This window comes from Girardinichthys multiradiatus, chromosome 20 (genome assembly GCF_021462225.1).
Source record: "Girardinichthys multiradiatus isolate DD_20200921_A chromosome 20, DD_fGirMul_XY1, whole genome shotgun sequence".
NCBI classification, from domain to species: domain Eukaryota; kingdom Metazoa; phylum Chordata; class Actinopteri; order Cyprinodontiformes; family Goodeidae; genus Girardinichthys; species Girardinichthys multiradiatus.
In genome coordinates, this window is record NC_061812.1 from 52,043,706 (window position 1) to 52,070,010 (window position 26,305).

Here is a 26,305-nt window from a genome sequence, read left to right on the forward strand (position 1 = left end):
TGCAGGAGGTCCAGCAGGGGGCCTGTGATGTCTTTCAGGTGCTTCAACACCAGCCGCTCAAAGGATTTCATGACCACAGACGTCAGGGCTACAGGCCTGTAGTCATTTAATCCTAGGATGGTGGGTTTCTTGGGAACCGGGATGATGGTGGATCGTTTGAGGCAGGAGGGGACCTCACATTTCTCCAGTGACTTGTTGAAGATCCTTGTGAAGATCGGAGCGAGTTGATTTCCGCAGGCTTTCAGGCATGATGGGGAGACGTTATCAGGTCCTCCAGCTTTCTTTGTTTTCATGCGCTGAAAGAGCCTGTTTACATCTTCCTCGGAGATCTTTAGTGCAGGTAGAGGATCTGAAGGTAGGGGGTTGGTTGTTTTACGTGTCAAATTTGTTCCTGAATGGGATGTAGAGGAGATGGTTTTAGGTGTGAATGGCTTCTTGTCATGTCTGCAGTAGAAGCCATTCAGACGGTTGGCCAGGAGACGACTCTGTTCAGGATGGGTGGAGGGGCTCTTGTAGGCAGTCAGGTTTCTCAGACCGGTCCATACAGCTGAAGTGTCACCAGTAGAAAGTAGACAGTATAAGTGGAACGTCGAAAACATAAAAGTTAGAATTGAGTTTACTGACAATATCTGTTTGACCAAACAAGGATAAATATGATGAGCAATAAAATGTGAAAGTGAAATCCCATCATTTGTTCACAAAACAAGATGGAGAATGCACAACTGGCTTCACTCTCTTTAAAAGACTATTAGCTAATAAATAATTTTTTTCTAACTACTGATAAATAATAATAGATGATGAGCAGGTTTAGCAGTTTACAGTTGATTCATTCATTCCATTATTCCTTAAATTACTCTGGATCCTTGAGCAGGAAAAGTTTATATCATTATTTTACATTAAATGTTTTACCAATCTGCATCTGGCCATAGTTGTTGATTTACAACAGCATGATTTGTTTACAATAACTACTAAACACTGATTATTTTCTTTTATTATTATAATAATTAGGTAGACTCATATCAAATGCAGCACAGAGACACAATGTTTTTAGTAAAAGAAATATTTATTAGAATACAAAAACACATAATCAGTCCAGAAGTACAGGGAATTGATGCCTTGACTCTCTAATCAGCAGGAAATATTTAGTAGAAGATGCATAGACAGTGGAGCAGAGGATGACGAGGATGAAGGACACAAGGGTGAAGAGGATCACATACCAGAAAGACAAATAAAATTAATTGGTATTGTAAGAAAAAACTGTGGCGACACAATTTATGAAATACCTACATTAATATAAAATCAAAACAATTTCTAAAAATATATTTAATATTCTTTTATGGTGGCTGCACGGTGACGCGTTGGTAGCACTGTTGCCTTGCAGCAAGAAGGTCCTTGGTTCAACTTTCTTTCTGCATGGAGTTTGCATGTTCTCCCCGTGCATGCATGGGTTCTCTCCGGGTACTCCGGCTTCCTCCCACAGTCCTAAAATATGACTGTTAGGTGAATTGGTCTCTCTAAATTGCCCATAGGTGTGAATGAGTGTGAGCATGGTTGTTTGTTCTGTATGTCTCTGTGTTGCCCTGCGATGGACTGGTGACCGGTCCAGGGTGTACTCTGCGTCTCGCCTGTACACTGCTGGAGATAGACGCCAGCTCCCCCATGACCCACTATGGAATAAGCGGTATAGAAGATGATTGAATATTCTTTTTCGAGATATAAACAGATTAGGTCCACCTTCAGGTGCCACAAACAGATAACAGGTAGCGTAAAATGACAGGGTGACATGCCAAGGTCAGGCTGCGCTTAAAGGGGAAAAACACAGTCTGCTGCTCCAAACATAAGGCACATTTTTAAATGCAGGCACATTCTGCATAAACTGACATCACAGATAAAGTTTTGAGGTTTACGTTCTTGTTTAAAAACATTTTAAAACTATTTTTGATGACAAAGTAATGGTAAAAAAAAAATACATTTTTGCAGTCACCTTCTTCATTTATAGCACCTGGTGGCGCAATGCGTGGTGGGATATCTTGCTGCACAGAACCCCTTTAACTATCCTGGGATAATCTAAAAAGACCAGGTTATTTTATTCGGGAAAGTATAAAATCGGAAAATTGCGTCGAAACGCACAGAGGGGTTTCAAAATCCTGGGTAATGGTTGAAAGTCCCGGCAATGAGTCTGTTAATGTTATCAGCTAACCTTAGTATAAATACGAATTAAATATAGTGAGGACTTCCGCTTGCTGCATCTGTTGAGACTGAGGGAGTAAGTCTTTTTATACGGACTTAAATATAATATTTTACAGAGTTAAATCACAACTCTCTTGGATTGTGTATTAATAACCGGCTTTCTATTTGATTTAACAGACACATTGTAGTTGACTGGAGGGATCTCCTCCATCCCTCTCGCTTCAAAGCCAAGTAAAGTCTGCAAAATTAATGAACATTTTAACAGTTAAACCTCTCCAAAGAATTTGGAGTGACTCTACAAAAAGTATACAGTGTAATTACTGTGAAAAAATAATCGTATAGTTTTAATATACCCTATCATGGACTGGTGACCTGTCCCCCCATCACCCTGCAAGGATAAGCAGGAATGGATGGATGGATGGATGGATGAACTTGAGATCTGAAATCACCCTGCGTTGGTCTGATGTCCCAGTTTTTAATCACATCCTTGATTCAGTTATTTTGGTGGGCGGCTATCACTGACACTGAAGCAGCAACAATCTTGCAGCAGCTCAGCATCAAGAGATGTAATAACAATAACAGTTTTGGACCCCAAAATGGACAAGTACATTTCTGTCAGAATAAAGAGAAAACAAAAAGTTCTGGAGGAAACGTGTTAAGTTGCACCGTTATTATTCATTCATTTATGTATTTATTATCTTCGTGATGTATGGAAGAGTGTCATGTGTCTGTGCAGTGAAACCCCCTCTGTCCAAAGCAAATTTCTCCCAAGAGAGACAAATAAAAAGACTTTGACTCTAATGTTGAAGCCATGGAAGATTTGGACACGCTAAAACAAATCTGTCACCCTGGCTTAGCTGGGGGATCACATTTCTTACGCTATAGTAAATGATATAGAAAATGACAGTGCAGGGGCATTGTTCATTTAAAGCAGATTATCTTCTTACACCAAATAGTGTCATATGAAGCTCGGGTTTTGTAGGACTAACATGTAGATAGGAGCGAGGGAGCCGCATAGTGAGTAGAATTAAAACTGAAAATCTTAAGGGAAGACGCAGGGAACAAAGAAATCAAGGTAACGAACCTGGAGGAGGTAGTAAACAGTAGGATCCAGTGGCGAGCAATGAAAACCAGAGAGTATAAATACAAAGGCAGGGTGGAGAAATAACCAATGAACAAAAGGAGCTTATCAAATGAGTGGAGCAGCTGGAGGCAGGGAGAATACGGAGATGAGCAGGAACACAGAGAAGTCTAGGGAAGTAACAGAAATATCTAAACACAAGAATGAACTAAGAACCTAATCTATGATGAATGAAGTAGAAAAATAGCAACTAAAGAACATAAACGGAACTGCAGAGAAACAGACAAAGAAACTTTGCAAATCCTGACAAATAGATGCAGGGCAGATAAACAATAGTCTGATGGAGAAACTAAAGAGATAATGTTGCTTTTTTTTTTTTTACGGAGTTTGAGTTGTTCCTACTTAAGAAAGCAAATTTTGTCTTCTTGGGGAAAAGAGAAAAGAGGAAATATCCTGTTATAAAATCTCTTTAAGTCAATGACATTTGAATGGGTTACAATTATAAAAAATTTAAAAAACACCTAATTCTCAGATGATAAATTGCAGAGTGGTGGTTCTTCAGGTTTCAGAAAGAAAGATTTCAACAAAAGTTGTTTCTGGCCTTTTGAATATACTCATGTTGAGCTGAGCAGAGAAACTATGTGAAATATGATAGAGCTACACGGACCCAGTAAGGATTTAGAGACACTCGGGTCAAAGGACAAAGATCTTTCTTTTTTTAATTCTGCAGTTTGTTTCCTGTAGAGTTAAATAAAATCATTCTTCAGAACACATCCCTCTAGTCAAATTCAGTGGAATGGAAACCTTTCATTTTGCTCCCACTAAGGACTAAAACCAAACCAAAGCCTACAGGTTATGATAACAAAGTAAAGCTGCCCACATTGTAGCATGGTGTATAGGACTACCTACATTTCTGTCACATTTTCTAGCTCATATGCTTTAAGAAAGACTTTACAAACCACACTGGTTTTATTCGATGTTGTTGCTCCTCCAGGAGACTTCTGACATATTCAGGAAGCTGTCAACAGGCTGCCAAACATCAGCTTCAACACAACATCGCCATCTCTGTCTTGACCTGCTTCCTCCCTCGCCTGTGTTGGATGTGACCTTTCTTTGTCCTTGACAGGTGCTTGTGTGTGTGTGTGTGTGTGTGGGAGAAAGAGAATGTGTATACGTCTTCTAACTACAGCTGCCTCATGGGCGACCTGTTTGTGCAGGTCAAACTCAGAAAACTCAGCAGCGTTCTGTCTGACTGAAGGTGGCCTCAGTTTGCCTCATGTTTGTTCACTCCAGCTGTCTTTTTTTCTCTTTGTTCCATTTCAGGCAACTGGCTAAAGTCCGAGGAGACGGTGGCTTTGAAAACAAAGAGAGCAGACTTTGCTGCCGCCTCCTTGCGCGGCAGGATGGTGGTCGCAGGTGGGCTTGGTAAGCTGGAAACAAAGTTCTGCAGCTCAACTCAGTATCATGGCAGCACATTTGAAACACAGCAACATAATTAATGAAAGCAAGTGACACACGTGTAAAGCAGAAGAATTCCAGTTAGAAGAGGCAGAAGCAGGGGCGCGCCATGTGGAGTAGAGGTAGAGTCTGGGGTTAGATTCCCAAACTTGGGACCTCTACTCCATGTCTTGCGCCCCCCCCCCCCTCTCTGCCACTTTCTTGAGTTGAGAACGATTAGAATGTGCTGAATATCTGCTAAAGCCGAAGAATCCTAAAGGTTCATTCTATGTAATTATGTTCTATGTTCTTGCTCAGATCTAACAGTTCAGCATTATATGCATTTATGTAGTAGAGATGAAACAGTGACTGCTAAGTTAGTATTTATGTTTATTTATTATTTATTTAAGGACAACCAAAATAAAGACACAAGGCTTATTGACTGAAACTATTAGATGCGTGTTTACTTTATTCACTTTATTCCTGGCGGTACTGCCGTGGGATTGATTTTATTGCTTGCTTCCGGTATGGTACCGCCAGCTGCACTAAAGCAGTTTGTTTGGTACCGAAATATATGTGAGGAGCTTTATTTTTGAAGTAACTTGTTTGCAGTCTGGCTAAGATTCTTCTTTTCTCTGTTACAAAAATCACACACCTACAGACTCCAGTCCTTTTGACGCTCAGAAAAGTCCAAACATGACTGCCTGTTGCTCTGTTTGCTGCTACACAGTTAGGAGAGTGAATGTTTAACATTCACTTAATTGCCCTGAAAACTGGGTAATTTCTGCAATTTCTGCAGTTTAGATTGTTTTCCATCGGTTAGCAACAGATGAGGAATCCAGTCGATTGTGACTGATGACCCTACGTTAAAAGCGACCACTGAAAGCCCAGCAGTTGTTTCTTCTTTAAAAAAAACCAAAGACCACAATGCAGGAAAATCCTAATGTTGTGCTTGAGCTGTTACAGACCTCCAGAGAAGACACATTAGCTTCTGTAAAGGATTAACAGGTTTGATGAGAGCGCATCAAGTTTCAGAAATAACAGACAATTTGATGCAACTCATACCATTGTTATGTCCTTTTATGATTGGTAATAATTCATTAGTGCATGACATCCTGGTGTCTTCTCCCCAGCTCATATTCTCAACCTAATGATAATTAACTCCTAAAAATAGTCAAATCAACAACTAATCTGCTCTGGTGTTTTAAAAGCATAAAACATCAAATTAATGCTGAATTAAATCACCATATAGTTTTACCTCCGTTCTTCATCTATGAGGAGTGTAGTTGACCACGCAGATTAATATGGAAATTAGAAGGTCGTGGTACCTTCATCTCTAGAAGTCAGGTGAAGAGGCAACTGGAGAGACTGAAGTCCTGAGGACCTGCAGAGCACCTCTGTGAGATTCTGCAGCACCTCTTTAACCTTCGCCTGAAACAAAAGACAAAAGTACTAAGGAAGAAATCCTGCCTTGTTGCAGTACCTAAGAAAGTTCATCCATCAGTCAATGACTACATACCAGTTTCCCTGACTTCACATATCATATAGGTCCGGTAGAGACTCCTGTTGGCCCACCTGAGTAAGCAAACAAGCTTTTTTCAGGACCCTTTTAGTGTCCTTACTGCTATAGAGTTGGATTTGAAGACACCATCATATTCCTGCAAACCAGCTGTCATCTGGACAGAGCCAGCAGCACTGTGAGGATCATGTTCTTTGATTTCTCCAGAACATTTAATACAATCCAACCTGATTTGCTTTGTCAGAAACTCCAGAAGACTCAGGTGGAGGCCTCAACAATCTCCTGGATCAAAGACTACCTGACAAACAGACCACAGTTTGTGAGACTGAAGGGTTGTGAGTCTAACCAGGTAGTCAGCAGCACAGGAGCACCACAGGGGACTGTACTCTCACCATTCCTCTTCACTCTGTACACCTCAGACTTCCAGTACAAGACAGACTCCTGTCATCTGCAGAAATACTCAGATGATTCTGCAGTCGTGGGGTGGATCAGAGATGGACAAGAAGATGAGTACAGGAAGGCGGTGGACCACTTTGTGGCATGGTGTGGAGACATCTCATTTTGAATGTGAACAAAACAATGAAGATGATATTAGATTCCAGGAGAAGAGGAATATGCTGAGCACCATTGCGTTTATGGGAGAAGGTGGTGGAGGGTATAAATACCTCGGTGTTCACCTAAACAACAGACTGGACTTGAGAAACAACAGAGAAGCTGTCTATAGGAATGAATTGAGTGGAATGTACTGCCCACAGCAATTACCAGCTACAATGACTTGGAAGACACTTGGGTAGTTTGAGTTATAACATTTTCTAAAGTCTTTTCGAATTAAACTGAACTGAACAGAAATGTGATTTGCTTTTCAGGAGTACGTTTGTTAACATGGAAAACTTCCAACAGAATTTACACATTGCATCATTTCTCCAGGGAATAAGGTGGATAGTCAATACAGCAAATGACACAGCTTCCTTTCAGACTTTCACAATAAGAGCCTTAAGTATATGTAATGCACTCGGAACTTCGAATAGCAGATTTGAACGCTAATCTAAATAGCTTACTGAATCCTCTCGTAAACTGATAACCGTCATGCATTCACACACAAACTCATGATACAATATATTTATACTGTGACATTCCTGTTAGGTTGCTATAGTGGTGCCGTTGTTTTTACTTTTTGAAATAATATTTTGGACAGAGTGTACTTAAAGTGTTATTATGTACCTGTTAAATGTTAATTATGCTCGACACAAACTGGCATAATTAAGCAATCTGTTTTTTGGCCATTTTCTTTAAGACCAATATGTTTTATGTAAAATTGTGATGATTTTGTTACGTTGCTGTGAAAAACCCTCCCCTACAAGTAACTGCAATAAACTGACATAATTCTTGGACAAGTTAATAAGTGTGTGTGTGTGTGTGTGTGTGTGTGTGTGTGTGTGTGTGTGTGTGTGTGTGTGTGTGTGGACTTGTCTCTAAAATGCCACGTTTAGGTCATGAGCCCTCAGCTTTGGACACAGTTGAGGCGTTTAATCCTCATAAAAAGAAGTGGGAACGATTGGCTCCCATGAACTTCCCCAGATGTTCTGCATCGTCCATTGTCATCAGAGACCGCCTCCTAGTGGTGGGAGGAGTTAACCAGGTAAGGTGTATGTGCACTTAGTATTTTTTGTGTTAAAGGGATGGTTGGGATTTTTTTTTTTTTATTGAGGTTCTGTGAAGTTTTTATGAGTAATAGTTCCCTTACATGTAGTTGAAAACTCTTTTGGAAAAGGGAAGAAAGCCACAGAGCAGTGGAAGGCTGGCAGCTAATTGGACAGTGGTATGGTTTTTAGCTGGATAAAAAAATTTAATGCAACTCAGACTGAAAATCTTCTTAGACCCTTTGGCTGACTGGTACCTGTCAGTTTTATCTTTTTTATCTGTTTGCAGACTGTGGACTCCAGCCAAATAGTAAATGAACAAATGTCATTAATATCCAACAAGAACAGCAGACCTTTATTTCACCAGATGGAGTATATTTAATAGTATGAACTAAAGACAGGTGTTAACTGAAGAAAAATGAATGTCGTCGATTCTAAAAATACTTCAACATGTGTGATTTCTTTAAATGTCCACGCGTGGTGATGAGGTCCAGCCATGACGAGTTCTGTGTGCTCACTCGAAGTTCCGGTTTCTTTCAGCTCATTTTGAGACTCAGGCAGCTTTTGCAGCTGCAGTGAGAATTGTGTAATTTTTATTTAACGTACTGTAGATGTTGAGCTCATCTGAGCTGAGCTTTGTTCAACAATGTGCATCAATGAATGGGTTAAAAATTGACTTTTTTCTGCAGGGGTTTGTTTAGTCTTACGATTTCACAAAAAAGTTGAGGACAATAATTTTAATGTGTGGTCCAACTTTTCTTTACTTTCCTTTATCCACTGCAATGTACTTTTTATTTTTTTTGTCAATCCAAAGTACTTTTTTCATCATGTAAAGCACTTTGAATTATCTTGTTGCTGAAATGTGCTAAAGAAATAAACTTGTCTTGTTCTGGGACCAAATACATTTAGGCAAACAGACTGTTGGGATAATACATCATAACAATAAAGAAATGTTCCATCATTATTCAACATCAGATTCTAACAGATTCAATGGAAAACTTCTACTTTCTCCCAACAAAGCATGAAATCCACATCATGATAACCCCAGTAAGCCACCAGGGAGAAGGTATGTATTTAAGTCTGGGGATTGTATTGTAGTTCATGTATTTATGATCAAATAGTAAGTTAAATGTCCCATAAACGTTTTTATTTAGCAGTAAATTTTCAGATTATTGACCGCTGTATTTACAACTTTTATCCTTTATGAGAAACAAGTATTTGCCTTTTATTTGATGGCGGCTGTGATATTATCAGCGAGCCAAATTTATTTCAGTTGCCTGAACTTTTATTCTGTTTAAAATGTTGATATTTAGTGATATTTTTCTGTCAAATTTCATATGTTTGGTTGGAGAATAGCAACATTCATTTGTTATTATTATTATTATTGGTAGTAGTAATATTCTATCATTTCCAGATGATTTAATGTTTGTTTGCTTTTTCCTATAAGGTGATGCCTTGTTTATCACATTGATCAACCCTGGTTATTGTAAAAAAGGCTTTCTAAATAAAGGTAATCTAAATATAGCTGCTAAATTTTGTATATATAAGAACAACTAGTAAAATTGACAGAATCACTGATGAATACAAATATTTCTCTGAGCCCAACTGAAGCACAAAGAAGCTTTCATATCCTGATTTGCGGGTTTTGCTCCTAACAGGAGACACACACCGAGGTCAGATCAGATGGTGTCTGCTGCTTTGGGCTTTTCTGACTATAATTCTGGATTTCTGAATTTATCCTGCGGTTGCTGTGTGCATGTATCATTTCCAGCACTATGTAACCTGCTACTGCTACACACAGAATTTAAATATTTCTACTTGAAGCTCATTCCAGTCAATTTCACCAACTCTTTGTTACCTTTTTGCATTTTGTCCTATTAAGTCATCCTTGCTAGTAGAACTGCTGTAGAAATTCAGCAGAATAATGCTGCTGTGATTCATTTTACTCCACTTGTGTTAGTGGAGTTTTAAAGGAGGTAGACATTGCTCCAAGAGGACAGATTGCTCAATGTTTAATGCTTGTTTAGGGAGGTTTCATTTTCATTTACAGCAAGGGAGTGAAAAAATAGAAATCAGCAGGCAAACAGCAATAACCCCAGAAAATACCACAATGAAAAACTACAGGTTCGATTTCATTTTTTACATAAATAAATTCATATTTGCAAATAATATTTGAGTGTTTTTTTTTATCATGCTTAATCAGCCCCTCCCCATAAAGGTGCCAATATGGCCATTTTGAAGCTACTTCAAAATTAAATAGGATGACTTGTTTTTAAAGAAATGAAATGTTAAAACATATTATTCTGGCTATATATAATATTTTATTGAATATTTGGTTATTGGTAATTTTTTTTTATTTTTACTTTTTAGAAAGCTTAATGATAAAGGATTTTCCATGCAGGTTTAAAGACTGCTGGCTTAACCTTTAAAACAGGTTAAATGTTATTCTTTAAATAAAAATCTGAAGGGTGGTGGTTATTGTTTTCAGTCCCTTATCCGAGACATTTGCCTAATTAATAAATAAATCTGTTCAGTGAAGGCCTGAGAGGTGTGTTAGAGAGCATTAATGAACAAACAGCATCTTAAAAACCAAGCAACGCCTGCAGGAAGGTGAGGACAGGTATATGGCACAATGGTTATCATGTTGTGGGGCTGCTTTTCTTCAGCAGGGACAGGGAAACTGGTCAAAGTTGATGGGAAGATATTTGGAGCTAAACACGGTAGAACAATCCTGGTCAAAAAACTATAGAGAGATTCACCATCTTACACCAGGGTCTGCAACCTTTATAATTAAAAGAGCCATTTTTAAAACTTGTATAAATTAGCGTCTGTAGAAAGACAACTTACAAGTTTTGATTTACTATAGGAAATTTGCCATTTTTAAAGAGCCATTATTATATTTCTATATTTACGATTTAAAATAAAGAGAAACAGACGTTTTGCAAAAAGAGGAGGGATACATTTTCTTCTATGGGATGTTGATATTTGTGGATGTCATGTAGAAAAAGGTCAAATAAAAAAATAAAAACAACAAAGCACATAGTTTTTAACTTATGGCAAAAAAAAATAGATCTAAACAAATGGTGGTATTTTTAGTGTCATTCTGTTTGGAAATTTAATGAAATTATTCCATGGAAAAATTAGAAACTGCTAAAATCTGCATTTATTATTAAATTTATATTTAAAAACATTTGTTGGTTCTTTATCATTTTTAGCCAAAGGTATTAAGAGCCATTGTGGAAGGTCCACTTGCAGCTCCAGAGCCGCAGGTTGCAGACCCCTGGCACAACAGTCCTACACACGCAGCCAAAGCTACAATGGGATAGCATAGATCAAAGCATAGTTTTTTCTAAATTTCATTGAGAATCTGTTGCAAAGCGATGTACACAGATCTGATCTGACTGAGCTTGAGCTGTTATGCATAATGTTGTGTTAACCTAGCATATAAAATCCTAACAAAATACATTCAATTGTGGAAGTTTGTTAGGTATAATTACTCTTACAAGGGTCAACAAGGGTCATGTGTAATATAGGGTCAGCACTGTAAATATTGACATATTTTATATAAATGATATTGTAATGTTTATGTGTGAACATTTCTATTTGTTCTCCAGCATATCATAGAAACTTTAAAAAAAATAGCAGCAAAATATTTGTGTCACTACCAAACGTTTTGGCCGCAACAGCACATAACCTTTAACTTCAGTTTGAACAGCTGTTGGGGACTTAGTGCGAGTTTTCATTCATTATAAAGCACCAGTATTGATTCTGGTGTCTGTGGGGAAATATGCACAGCCTCTCACTTCCCGTCTTTTTCCTCATTTCTGCCTTCAGGTTCCCAGCTCAGCCCATGAGATCCTCTACGTCAAAGAAGAAGAGTATCTGTAGCCCGACGTGACTGACAGCAGGTGATTGCTGCAGATTCAACCTCTTCCTGCCTGGATGGCCCTCCTGCAGCAGACTCTAGTGCAGTGTTTTTAAAGCACTGAAAACATTTGACTTAAGCTACAGCATGCGATGTAACAGGTAACACTGCCCCCTGCTGGACGTTATGGAACAACTGACACTTTGGATTGAGATTGAGTTACTCTGCATTTTAGTGCATATTTACAGAAGTGGACTGTTTTCTAGCTGTCATGCCTGGTATTACAGACAACCCGACATGCAAGTCCTGTTCTATGGCATATATGTATTTCATCTTTTCATTTGTGTCCTTGTGTTTATTTTATGGGATTTAGGAACAGTAGAGAAGGTGGATTTTTTTATCTTAGTGTGAAGATGTTCTAGCAATATTTGTAGATTATTTAATCATCTAGATAATCCAGGTTTTTTATCTCACAGCCAAGTACTGTTAACTGTAGTATTATGGTCTCATTTTTTTTAAGATAATGTTTTGTTATAATGGGATTTGGAAAAACCATAATATGACTCCTCTGTGGTGTAGCAGTGGCTGTTTGTGAGTATGATCATTTACATGATGTTTGCAGACAAAAAGAAAACCTTGCCTGAAATAAAATGCTTTGTCCATTTTAAATTTGTTTTAATGTTATAGCATGAAATTCAATGTGCTTAAACCCAAACAAATCAGTGGATAATTGTGAGGTAGAAGGAAAGCTAAGCATGCTCTTTATTATCTTTTACTTGGATAAATCTGAAAAGTGTGGTGTGCATTTGCATTTATCCTCCCTGAGTTAATACTTTGTGAAACCACATTTTGCTACAGCTTCAGCTACAAGTCTCTTGGGGTATGTCTCTTCTATCTATGCACATCTAGAGACTGAATAGTTTGCCTTTCAACTCAAATCGGTTTAAGTTGAATTAAAACAATATATTAATCCCAAAGGGAAATGAATTGTTGTAGTAACTCCATCCCTTCAGTTTTCCTCAGAGTCATTAAAGATGGTGATGGCTGTGGGCAGGAAGGATCTTCTGTAGCAGTCTTTATAATAGTGGAAGACACTCTGTTGTTGTTTTACAGTCCTAAGAAGAGGATGCTCAGGATAGTACTTTATGTTCATCGTTTTATGAAGAGTCACTGGAGTGACATCTGTTGGGGTAGCAGTGAAGAGAACTAACTGCATGGAATTTTATTTAGGGGCATCTGAGAAATTAGAACGATATTCCACACCATACTGTGCAGATTTGTATTTGTAGAAATCTTGAAAATCAGACAACCTTTTCCTTCTAGTTCATCATTTTGAACTACTTTGTGTTGGTCTATCTCATAAAATTCCAATAAAAAGTCTGTATTTGTAATGTGACAAAATGTGAAAGCGCAAACTTCGATTTCCAGGTCAGCTTTCAACCCACAGCAATACAATCACTGTTCTTTGGGTGCAACACTATTTGCAATTTCTTTTGTGCAAAAATTGATGTGGGAAATTACTGCAGGGTTTTCCATTTGTTCGGAACTTTATAACTTTCCCACTGAATGGCATAATGTCTGCTGCCAAATGTGTATGCCTTTAGCCCATACAGCTGTTAAAAAAGAAAAACAATTAGAATTTTTAGTTGTATATGTATTATCCTGAAACGTCATTTGTGTGGCAAAAAAGCCATCTTTTCTTCTGTTACACAGTCATACAACACTAAAGTTTCTTATTGCACTCAGCTTCCACTAGATGGCAGCAGTTAGACATATAAGTCCTAACTGCTCTTGTTGACTCCCCAACACACACTGGCTGTACACATTGAAGTAATACATCTGACTACTGGTACATACACCAAGCAGGCATTATATTATGACATCTGTCAGGTATCTTCCTCTCTTTATTGTGCAATCTGCTAATATGTGGGATATGTAACGCACCAAATGATGTTTTTCCCCCCAAAGTTGGTGAGTTACAAGCAGGAAACATTTATTTTATGAAACCTCAGTCAGAGAATCTCCAAAACGACTGCTGAATTCCATTCTGCAGGGGTCAGAAGCTATCAACAGTGTTGCATGGAAGGCATAGAGACAAGGTCATGGGCTCACTGATGCATGTAGGGAGAAATCCACATACAAAGTGGTCACATCAATACACAAATAAATGTAGCTCAATTGGATCAAGAAGTTATTGCTGGTTCTGATAAGTGTCAAAACACGCAGTGCATCATAGTTTGTTGCATGTGGGGTTGTACACCATTTAGGGAGCCCATACTGACCCTGTCCACCACTGAAAGAACCGACAATGAACATGCGAACTGGAGCACAGAGAAATAAGGTGGCCTGGTCTGAAGAATTACGTTTACATTTGTGTTATCGGGATGGACAATGTGGATGTTCTGAGCTCTCCTCCAGAAAATGCCTCAGAATTCCCAACCTCTTAATCCAGTCAGCCATCAATGGCATTTACTGGACAAACAAACCTGATTCATACAAAATCAGCTTAAAATTCAACAGAATTAAAACAACAGAATGACTAACAGTAAAATATAACTTTTTGTCATGTCATTTGTTTTTCTTTATACCTCAGCCTATATGCCTTTTCCCTTAATTCTTCACAAATATGGAAATTTAGGGAGGAGGCCCAGGACACGCTGGAGGGACTATGTCTCTCGGCTGGCCTGGGAACGCCTTGGGCTCGACCTGGAGGAGGTGTCTGGAGAGAGGGACGTCTTTGCGTCTCTGCTGTGTCTGCTGCCCCCGCGACCCGGTCCCGGATAAGCGGAAGACAACGAGTATGAGTATGGAAATTTACATTCCAAAAAAATAGTAATTTTTATAAACTGCAAAAACAGTTTTTGCTGTTCAATACGAAATATGTTTTAGAAGAATAAAGAGCCAAAAATGCTTCTTTGGATTGCAAAGGTTGCTGACCCCTGGTTTTGATGGACGGTCATGTATTTGTAGGTTTGCAGTTGTGCAGCAGTCTGTCCAACAGTGCTCATTGAGATGTTAAAAGCTTGTGGATGCACCTTTCCTCTCCTTCTCAGTCCACATAAAAGTTAACATTTGAGCAGAGCATCTGTGTCAGTGATTGATCAGACTGGATGTCAGTTTGGTAGATGATCAGCAAAGATTCACAGCCTCACCAAAATGTTATACAATCAGTGTCAATGATTTAAGCTTGACTAGAATTTCAGATCTCAGCTAAAGAACTAACATAGGTTGGATCTGTCAAATTGTGTCGCAAGCACCTTCAAGCGCAGTTCACAATCATGAGAAACATACAGCAATAAATAATTAAATGGGATGAATGAACACAACTGTGTGCAGAATCCATTTACAGCCTTAATATATTTTCAAACATAATGCATTGTTGAAAACATTTTGTGGTTTTTTTTTTTGTTAGTTTTTCTGGCTATCAAATTGTTTTTGAAGTGTTTACAAGCCAATATTTTAACCAACAACAATGTCCAGGTCTTAACCTGGAGGAACTTTTGACATTTATGGCTAAATAGGTCACTGAAATCCTTGCCTAAAGATATTCTGATCTAAGCAGAGTTCATAGGATGGGACTGTATGTCAACTGGCATAGACAGTAGAAACTAATTGGGTCTTCTAAATGGTGGCTGTATGAGCAAAGTGATCGTGTTACAGGCAGTACCCGAAGCATCCAACAGGAAGGTGACATTAATTGAAAAGACAACACAACAGCACTGTGGTGAAGTTTTGTCTTGACAGACCAGAGCCTCTAAAACATGTGGATGCCATATTGTGTGTACAGTATTCATTGTTTTCATAATCGGACCACCATGACTTCTTTCCAGCACACAGACCCGTAATCCTATTCAAACCTTAATTAAACTCCTGCAAGTGCTGAGGATTTGGTCCGATAACACTACAAAGCCTCCTCTGTGTCCAAACATTCAATCATTACTTGCGGGATGCTCTAGCAGCTGCCTGACAACATCTTGTGTTGTGTTTGGGTGGTTTAACGTCTGTTCGGATTTTTTCTGCTTTCTGTGTTTCCTTGTTGAGTTTATCTTGTTCAGCCATTCTCTCCAGTTAGATTTCCTCACAGCTGTTAATCAACTCGTCTGGTTACCATTTAATAATCCCTACTAGTTTTCCTTGCCAGATCCTCCTGTTGTCACCACGTCTTGTCCCTTACCTATGTTTTAGTTATTTCTTAATTTTTCTCCAGTTTTCTTAATTTAATAGAATTTTTGACTTTCAGTTTTATTAAAATACTAAATGTACTGTTTTAAATCTCATTCCTGCCTGCCTTTGGGTGCTTTACTCCCTTAATGACATTAGGATCAGACCAAGCTGAGAACATCCACTTCCACTGTAGAGTATGTTGTGGTAGGCTCAAAGAATCCCACACAAAGATGTGGAGAGTTTTAGACCAATGTCGGAAGAGGAGCAGGATCTATCTTTGAGGATGAGGAGAGGCTATTTAGCCGAAGAGGCACGACTCAAGTGACCAAACTGCATTCAACAACTTCAGACTATGACCAGCTAGCATTGTTTTTAGCCCTGTTCTGCCCCTCCCAAACCTCTTCTTCCAAGCTCCATGCCTCTCCACCACACACCCCAGTGCTCCACAGCTTCCAATGGTGCACATCAAAATAGTACATCTCTCCATGCTGCATGACTGAGCCCAATGACTCTCCATGTCAGTGTTCCACATTCATCCTCACACATTCACAGCTCTTCACAGGCCCCAAATCCCTCCATGCACCACTTGTCTTGTGAGCTCAACACCTTTCCTACCCCTACGCTGGAGTTTAATGCCTCTTTCAACCCCACCCAAAACACAGCCCTGCTCCCTGCTCTAAACAGTAGCAACGGATCCAAGCAAGACATCACAGTCATCATCTTTACATCTGTCAAGTCTCATTAGTCTAGATGGTCCATGTACCACCAATGCCTAAATAAAGATTCAAGTAGCAATTTTGGCTTGGACAGTGTTGGCTTTCTATTCATGTTTGATTTTGTATTTTGGAGCATTATTGTGTTGGTTTATGATCATCTCTGAATTTCTCAGTTAGCTTTATATTTTTCCAGCTATTCTGTCAGTTTCCTGCAGTGTCTTCCTGTTCCTGTTTTACTATAAGTGTTTTTCTAACTCATAATTACCTGACCTGGTTCAGTAAGCAATCTTCCTTAAATGTAGTTGCATTACACCATTTTTTTTACTCCTGGCACATATGTTGAAAGTCATCTTTTTTATTTTTATGTTTCTTTGGACTGGAAGTAATATTAAAGTTTTGAAGTGACCCATCCAGAGACCTGAAAAATTAAGGAAAAGGCAAGGAGACTTTCCAAATTCAAAACTTGTAGCTCATCACCAAAGACAAATCATAAAAGTACCAGTGAAAACATGCAAAAAGCTGGTCAGTCGTTATAAGAAGAGTTTTACCTGTGCACCATGTCCTCTTTAAACATTTACACAATTGCATCAAGACAGTCTTTAGGGGGATCATTATTATAAAGACTATATATTAAAGGGGCCTAATACCAATTTTTGAGGAGAACCATAACACATTTTGTATGACTGTATCATACATTTACTACTATAACACACTGAATCTGGTTTGATAAAGAAGAAGACATCCTAGCCAGTATGCTAAACAAAATAATACCTTTTGTTTAAAGGTGCCTTTCATAACACTCAAGGTCTCTGTACAAAGTAAAACTAAAACAACAATAAAACCAGATTTAAAAAAACATCAAAACATGTTATGGATCAGTACAATTACAAGGAGTAAGCAGTCTTGAACCGGTGAGTTTTAAGTTCGGATTTGAACAGGGATAGAGTGTTGATGTTACGGATGTCTACATGTCTACTTACAGGAGGTGACAAGGCTGTGAACAAGAATTAAGGTGGAGTGAGAGGAAAGGAAGGGACTGAGATGGTTAATTTTGCTTGGATGAAAATATGCAGACAGGTTGAGGTTATAAATTCAATTCAATTCAGTTTTATTTATATAGCGCCAATTCACAACACATGTCGTCTCAAGGTTCTTCACAAAGTCAGGTTCATACATTCCAATTAATCCTAATCATTGAACAGTTCAGTCAGATTCAGTTATTTATTCAAATTGGATAAAAAGTTTTTCTATCTAAGGAAACCCAGCAGATTGCATCCAGTCAGTGACTTGCAGCATTCACTCCTCCTGTATGAACATGTAGAGACAGTGGACAGTCAATGGTGTTGACTTTGCAGCAATCCCTCATACTGAGCATGCATGTAACGACAGTGGAGAGGAAAAACTCCCTTTTAACAGGAAGAAACCTCCAGCAGAACCAGGCTCAGTGTGAGCGGCCATCTGCCACGACCGACTGGTGAAAGACTGGGAGCTATCAAGGATGACAGACAGACTTTTAACCAGAGGTGCTGAGGAGACTGTAGAGCTGCAATAAAGAGAGAAAAACTGTCTGCTCTGGATAATTATGATTTGGTTCGTTCCTATGAGAAGAAGCTCAGTTTTATCAATATTTAATTTTAGGAACTTTGAAGTGAACCAAGCATTTATTTCAGACAAACAGGGGGTGAGGCAAGTGAGTTGGAGTATAAAATTGGGTTTAAGTAGAGCTGGGTGTCATCCACCTAGCAATAGAAATTAATGTTAAAGCTACGGAAAATACTGCCAAGAAGAAGAAGGCAACCAATGACGAGTAGGGTTCCTAGGACAGAGCCATGAGACACACCAGATGTAACAGGAAATAAAGAATGAAGATCTTGTAATGACTTAGTCATGGCCCAGACCTCAACCTGACTGAAATGTTGTGGTGTGCTTAAAAATCTGCAAACATCTATGAACAGAAGCATTATTGTCAAAAAAAGTTTGAACCAAAATTCCTTAACAACAATGTGAGAGACTGAAGGTACTTCTTCAAGGTACTTACGTTTTTCCTGTAAATATATATGTACAGTTAATTTTGGCTTTCCATGACTGTGTATCATTGAACCACTGAGGTATGTTACACAAGAAACTCATGTTCATGGTTGTTTGAACAGGTAAATGTTCCCTAGCAACAATTAGAAAGCTGATCACAACATGCTGCAGAACATTTGATATTAATATCAGTCAATCTTTGTTTCAGTGGATTTCATTAGGAAAAGAACATGTAACATGTTCAATTTTAAAGTTATATTATAAGCTGCCAAGGAAGAGCATGGACATGCCGCATTGTAACTCTACTCACAGCTGTTCTCCATCAATACAATAGAATGATGATACATTTTAAATATTAGCATATAAATATAAAATATGCCAAATATGAATATAGGAAACAATACTAAGGTCTAGTGACACAGAAATACAAAACTGGACATGGATGTGGCCATTTGGAGCCTCTGGAGGTTAATGATCCCTTAGCCTCCTCTTCCAAACCAGGAAGTGAGGTGAGGAAAAAAAAGGCAAATCAGATCTAGGCCCCAGTAACGCCTCAACAGAGTGGCTGCCCTTGGCAACACTAAGGCGGTCTGTGCCAGTTTTGGGCCACTTATATCCTACGGCTCTTTTGAGCCCAGAAGAATGTCAGGGGGGCAGATTTGGAAACCGTCCCTGAGCTCAGGATGAATGGCTGTCCCCAGCAATTTCTCCCAAACTCTCCAAGTATCCTCATCTACACACAGAGAAGCAACAAAAAACTGTGGTTGGTTGGAGTTTTCACTCCGCTACATCTAAAAGTGCAGCAGTCATCATCCAATCGTTTTGCACCATTCGATTGATCGGAGGAACAAACATTCAAGCTTTAAAACAGTCTTAAGAATCGTGTGAATTACTTGTGATTTTATAATGAAAATAATAAAATAGTAATAATAAGACGAAATGTATTATTATTAATATTACACGTTAATAGCTACCCTTGCAATAGTTATTCGGTACTCTGCAAGTAATTTTGTAACTTCAGAAAAATCTTCCAATAAGTGCAGTGATGATTGGCTGCTTGTGACAGAAGATTTATTTAAAAAACTAAAATTATTTTACAATTTGTTTTAATTTTGGATTTGGTTGTGATTAGTATTAGTGTAACAACGTTTCTCCCTTTTCTCCAAACAATTATTTCACCATAGTACTTTCTAATCTGTCTTTGTTTTTTTGTTTTTCTCATAGTGGGTTTACCTGCACTGTAGTTCACATCATTTAAACCACTCTATCTCAACTGGTGGGTCCCAACCCAAAAGTCCATTTTCAGTAGGTTGTAGGTCTTTTGGCAAAATATGCCAAGAAAATAATCAGTGGAGGCTCATCCTTTCACATTCCTTACAGCAGGTTTTAAAATGTCCTGTAATGTGGTGTTATGGTCTGAAACCTATTATAGAAGAAGACTATATTGTGACACAAAAGTACATCTTACATATTACATAGTACAGGGAGGTAAATCTATCAGTTGTGCAAATTTGCTGTTGCTGATTACTCTTACTGTCATGCCAGTCTTATAATCAATGCTTAAATAAGTAGATGAATTTAAAATGACCAAAGAAATTCCCTGACTTGTATCTTGGCATCTCAGTAAGGCCTGCTGGTGGGTCCTGAACTCACTAACTACAACTATAAACTCCATAACTCAAATTCTATTGAGTTTGAGCAGAACATCATGTTGTTTCTTCATTTAGCTCAGGCACTGAAGAAAATATGAATCACTGCTGCAGATGATTATTGTTAGTAACATGAAGGTGTACAATTTATCAAAACATTTATCTTTCAAAACCCTGAAAATAAATTTGAATTTTAAACTTTTTATTTTTACTATGTTGCCAAAAATGTATTCAATTCATGTCTATCAGCTGGAACACAAATATGTGTTATTTTATTTCCTGATCATTGCTATGAACCCAAGTTTGGAATCAAAGTTGCTATAGATAGCAACTGCCTATCCCAGTACATTTTAATCCTTATATTTTGTTTAGAAATGTTGTAATTATGTTTTTTTAATTGTGCAGAATTAAAAAAAAACGGAAACAGGCTTAAATCTAGCAATGTCCAATAAGCCAGGAGGTGAAATATTTAATATATTGAAAGATTTAATAAGAGCATTTTACTGCTAGTTATTAATAATCTGACTCAAGCTGCTGAGGATGAATGGAAAGTGTTTGTCCTGACCTGCGAACCCTAACTGGTAATGAACGAGCTAAACTTCCAGCAGTAAAGTAAAACACAGAGCCACAGTTAAGGGTTGAAACAAATTAATGTTAAACATGGGAGGAGCTGTCCGATGATTTCTAGAGTTTGTTAGCCATAAGCAATATAATCTTGGAGTAAGTGGAAGAAAAACCTAACAGCTGTACCCATTAACTGCCTTGTACTTCCATGTGTACAGATGTGGGAGGGTTGTATGGGTGCAACCTACTGCAGGCAGCACATAGTTCACCCATTAAACAAAATATACTTTATGAAGAAAAACAGAGAAAATGTTCTACTTCTTCTGCAGGTTCTTCTGTTTCTACTAATAGAAGTGTCTGTTTTATATTTTCTGTATTCGCCAAATCATCTTAGAAGCTTTTGCTGGCACTGCGGATGAATTTGGATTAATCACATGCAGCTTTTATTTACTATTGCCAATCCTACCAAAATGCAAGGAAACTCCTGCGTAAATGCAACTGTCTGTTAAACTTGCACAAGTAGGCCTAAGTGTTATTAAAATTACATTAAATCTAGTACTTGCTACAGTACAGTAATTATGACAGAAAGATGCAACCGGCTATGTAGTTTGCGGGTAAATTTATTTTCCTCTAGGTGGCGTATTCGGCAGAAAGCTGAAATGATGCCTTGCCTGGCAGAGGTTGAGGAACCTCCAGGTAGCCTGCATTCTGTCCTTTACCCTGTTCATAATGTGTTTAAAGAGACTTGTCAAGCAGTTGTCAATGAAACTGTAGAGGAAGGGCCTATTTGTGTTGCAAACTGCAGGCAGTGCTGCTGATTTGTTAAGATGAATTGTTTCCAACCACATGGCTGATCTCTGCGTACCTAAGAAATTGCACTGTGTTAAACCCTGAGGGTTATGACTGACTCATGGGACTTTAATAGTATCTTACAGCTCAATCCTACTGAGGGAATTTTACCTTTTAAGCTATTTATGCTCTTTGTGTCAAGCTGAATTTACCAAAGGAGTGGCAGACACACCCCTCAGGTCTTTCAGCCCAGCACCAGATCCCAGCCATGACTCAGTTTCAGCACCTTCAGCACTTTGTTCATCCTTAAGTCTCACGAGCTCAGTACCTACTTAGAAGTAACCATCTCTGATCATCATGTCCCTTCACTCACAGCCTTAGAGCTTCTCCATGTCTTAGAGCCGAGCTGACCTGGGCCAACTTAAGCCAAACTGAATGGGTTCAGTCCATCAGGTGACCTGACTGTGTAGCTTGAAATTCCAACTGATCCATAACATTACAACCCATCAAAATAAAACTTGGATAATATTTTTGTGTTACCAAGGGTACAGTGGTGGGTTTACTCTCACGATCTGTGGGTTTTACCCTTTAGGGTTGTGCTTTCATATGTTATAACCATGTACTTTTGATTTTGTTTTTCAATCTTTACTTTCAATTTTGTTTGAACAGTCTGTTCTTTGCTCTGCTTTCACCTGGTCATGATTTCTATCCACATGTGTCCTCCATTTTATGATTAATTACCTGTGTATATATTCTCTCTTTACCAGTTATTTCTTGTCATGTTTATGAGGAAAAATAAAACGTTTAAACCAATTTAAACTTAACTTGACTGCTTTGTTTGATAATAAAGATCAATTTGGAATCTATGTAATAGACTTGGAATGATTCAATTGGACTGACTTTTTTTTGGAAAGCGCCTTGAGATGGTATGTGTTGTGAATTGAAACTATATAAATAAAATGAATTGAAATTAACTTGAACTTAAAATGTATGTGTTAATAACCATGTCCTAGATGTAATTAGTCAATTGATTTCAAAGCCAACCACAGCAGCAGTCATAACGAGGATAACTGTACATAGAGATTGCAATTCAGTAAGAGGCGGAGTATCCCTTGGATAATCATCTTTCTCATTTAAAGGACTCCAGGTTCAGAATAGCTTGCCACCAGTAATCAAACAAAACTTTTACATCTGATGTGGAAAAAATGTCTCAAATAGATACAAATATGTAAACACTGGTTACACTGCTCAGTACCTTTAATGCATTATTTCTTATTTTTTTTAAAGTCTTATTTTACTGTTTTGAATAAGCATCTTGTTATAGTATTTTTACAGGATAACATCTTACTTGTATGAAAGTCTTAAGTTTAATGTGGGAATGATATGTCAGAATGATGGGTAGTGTCATTTTCCCCCCACACATATGGTTGCATGAAAACCAAAAAATTACATTTAATTCTGATATGACCGGAGGAACTTCATCAACGTGATTGCAGTGTACCCTTCATGGGCTGTGGGAAGCCAAAAATGGAACTTCCGCTTTCTTTCAACAATTCCTTTCTTGTTGCCACTCTTCCATAAAGCTGTCCACCTAAAAGATTCTTCAAACTGAGCTATGGATCTCAGCATAATGGCCATTAGGCTTCATCTTCAAAAATATGTGCTACATTGTGTTGGTCTATTACACAAAATCCCAATGAAAAACATTGAAATTAAAATAGATAAATACTCAAACTCTGTCTTTTGAAAATAAGCAGTACACGATGATGTTATAGCATCCTGATGCTTTTCACAGACTAGAACTGACATAACTGTGGTACTTCATTGATTGTGCAAACAGACATGCCTCCACAAATTATGAAACATGTTGAAAAACCTTGAATTCAAATCAAACATGACCTTTTGCAGACAAATAAAAAGAAATAAAAAGAAGAAATAAAAAGACCTTTGAAGTTGCACTCAGGAACTGTGATGTAACCATGCTGAATGCTTGTGACTTACAAATAGGTAGCAGTTAGCATCTTATCAGATGTGGGTTTTTTTACCAAACCAAATGGATCTGTATAAAATTGCAACAGCAAGAAACTGAACTTGGGAGCATGTCATGGAGTGACATTTTGGACTTGTTGGTTTATTTTGTAATTTTGATTCTCCTTATGGCTCTTTGTTTATTTCTTAAGTTATTGTTTCTATGTTTCCCTCTAGTTTCTCTGTTTACTTTAGTTCATAGTTATTCTAGTTCTTTATTTCCTCCTCTGATTTATTCTCTTGCTTAGTTTGTGTTTTCTGTCCTTTCACTCTTCCTCAGCCTTTGTATTTGTTTCACCTGTTCCCTGTTTCTTTGATTACCTGCCTTTTGTTCCCCTCTCTGTGCTCTGTGTATATTAGTTGTTCTGTTTGTTTAGTTCTTCGCTGGTTCCTTGTTTCTATGTCGGTGATGTCTATGCTTCGTTTATGCTACGCTACGTTTCTATGTCTATGCTTCGTTTAAGCTACGTGTACCATGACTATGTTTTGTTTCATGCTACGTTTTGCCATACTACCTGGAGTGTGGAATAAATTATGATGCGGCTACCGAGCTCTTGTCTGCGCTTTGGTCCGACTCACAGTCCTTCCCCGACAAGCAGGATTTTCCATGAGGAGAGCACATGCATTCTTTTCTATTCTACTCTTGTCAGAGATTCAAAGTTGGCCCCAGGAGTGAGAATGCATTTGTTTGAAATAAATAATTATATTTACGTTTGTCAGGTACATTAAAAATGTTAATCTTACCTAAACAGTTAAACAGGTGTAACTATTTCAGGTGCCCTTGTACGTTTCTCTGCTGCAGTGCCAGGGTAATTACTTTTACTGTGTTAATGTGGAAAAAGCACAGCGAGGGATGAAGGTGTTAAACACTTAGCCACCATTTCCTGAATGCAATCAGCCATTTTTAGACTCTGTGTCTAAAACAGGTGTATGTGTGCTTTGTAGTGCAAAATTTGAATTTTGATGGCAGCAAAAAAGTCTCACATAGGAAATCTCTGTAGCAGAGAAGAAATGTTACCTAAAGGGTATGATGGATCCTTAGCAAGCCTGGCTGTACTGCATCTGGAGTGCAGCATTTATTGCTGTATGAGTCAGAACAGGCAAGACCTGTTAGTATGTAAGGCAACTCTTTGCCATCTTACATTATAATTTCTAAAAGTGATTTTAAAAAATGTCTGAACCTCATTTATACCCTGTAGCTGACATTTGTGTTGATAATTAGTATACTCCCTGTCTATAAGCCAAATGTAGACCAGAATGGGTTACAAATCAGGTCTCTTTATTCCAGGTGGGATAAAAGTCCATTTTTATCTGGGTACTTCTTAGAAAAGCCTATTCTGGAAGCCTGGGTAATAAATAACTGCAGTTGATGTCTACTGTACTGTGTGTTTGAGTTTGGGAAGGCTATCAGTCAGTAAATCCATTTGTTTTACTTATCTCGCTTTTATGTAAGCAGGGATGTCCCACTCAGAGTCCTTGGCAAGATGGCAGCATAATTACAAGAAAAAAGAGGGTCAAGAACTTCTTGTAAAATAGAAGAAAAAAGGAAAAGACACAAAAACTAAATCAAGAACATCTGACTCCCAGATATTATAAAACATAGGTAGTTTTCATGGTTACATGTTTATTGTGGAACTATGATCTGCAAGAGGCAAGATAAATGTGTTTGCCTTCTTAGGGTTGCAAGTATAAATTGAAGCTGTAAGCAGCATAGGGTTGCCCTCACAGCTTAGCAGCGCTGTGTCGGGACTGCTGGAGTCTTGCATCACAACACTGACGAGCCCGGCACTCGATTTTGCACGTCACCACTAGGTGGTACTGTGAGTAAGTTTTCATGTTGTCTTCGGTTAGGCCAAGTTCTGCTCCGGTGAGAAGTGTTCAAAATTTGGCCCAAATCCAACCTTCCTAATGGAAGCTGCGCTCACTTCCTGTTTGGTGGCTAAGGATTGATATAGACTTCTTGTTGTGCTATGAAAATGTCATCTAAAATTATTATGTATCAATTGACAAAGTTTGAAACTCCTGGAGACTGTCAAGTACGGTCAATCACCTATGAAACTGGTTGTCAGTTGGCAGGGCTAAAGTGCTATCATCAATTGACCATGCCAATGTATTCAGCATTCATCCACGATGATTCACGCAAAAGTTTATCTGGATCTGATGATGTACTGTATGAGGGAGATAAAGCATTTGAAATGTTCTAGGAGACGCTGTTGATCTAAATTCCAATATAATCCAACAGAGCTGTTTGGGGGTTGACAAAGATCAACCATATTAGTTTGGAGTAAATCAGACCATGCGTGTGTAATTTAACGTATGCGAATGACGAGATATAATAATTCGCCATGCCATAACGCCCACAGTCCAACCAACAGTAAATTTTCCCAGTAGGATGCCTGAAACTTGTAAGAGTCAGAGAGTAAAAGGAGATCCACCAGTAAAGCAGGTGACTTCCTGTTCTAAGTGGGCAGGGCTAAACTGATGTCAGGAAATGACCGTGTGTTTATGATCAGTGCTGGTCTCAGAAGACACAGAAAGTTTGGTGCAGCTGTGAGCTTGTGTGTTGAAGTTATTGCAGTTTCGTATTTGTATGGCAAGAAGTCAGATTTTGAAGTCTGTAAGGAGTTCACTCAGA

General features: G+C 38.3%; 1 protein-coding gene across 1 annotated transcript in view; it reads left to right on the forward strand.

The window, feature by feature from the left end:
• klhdc8a (kelch domain containing 8A) overlaps nt 1-12,401 on the forward strand; it is a 93,338-nt gene extending 80,937 nt beyond the window's left edge. Inside the window, exons 7-9 of the mRNA XM_047346645.1 lie at nt 4,595-4,696; nt 7,718-7,866; nt 11,702-12,401. Coding sequence (XP_047202601.1) covers nt 4,595-4,696; nt 7,718-7,866; nt 11,702-11,755 — 305 coding nt within the window. The 3' untranslated portion in view covers nt 11,756-12,401. The remainder of the gene's footprint in view (nt 1-4,594; nt 4,697-7,717; nt 7,867-11,701) is intronic.
• Nucleotides 12,402-26,305: the final 13,904 nt, after the last annotated feature.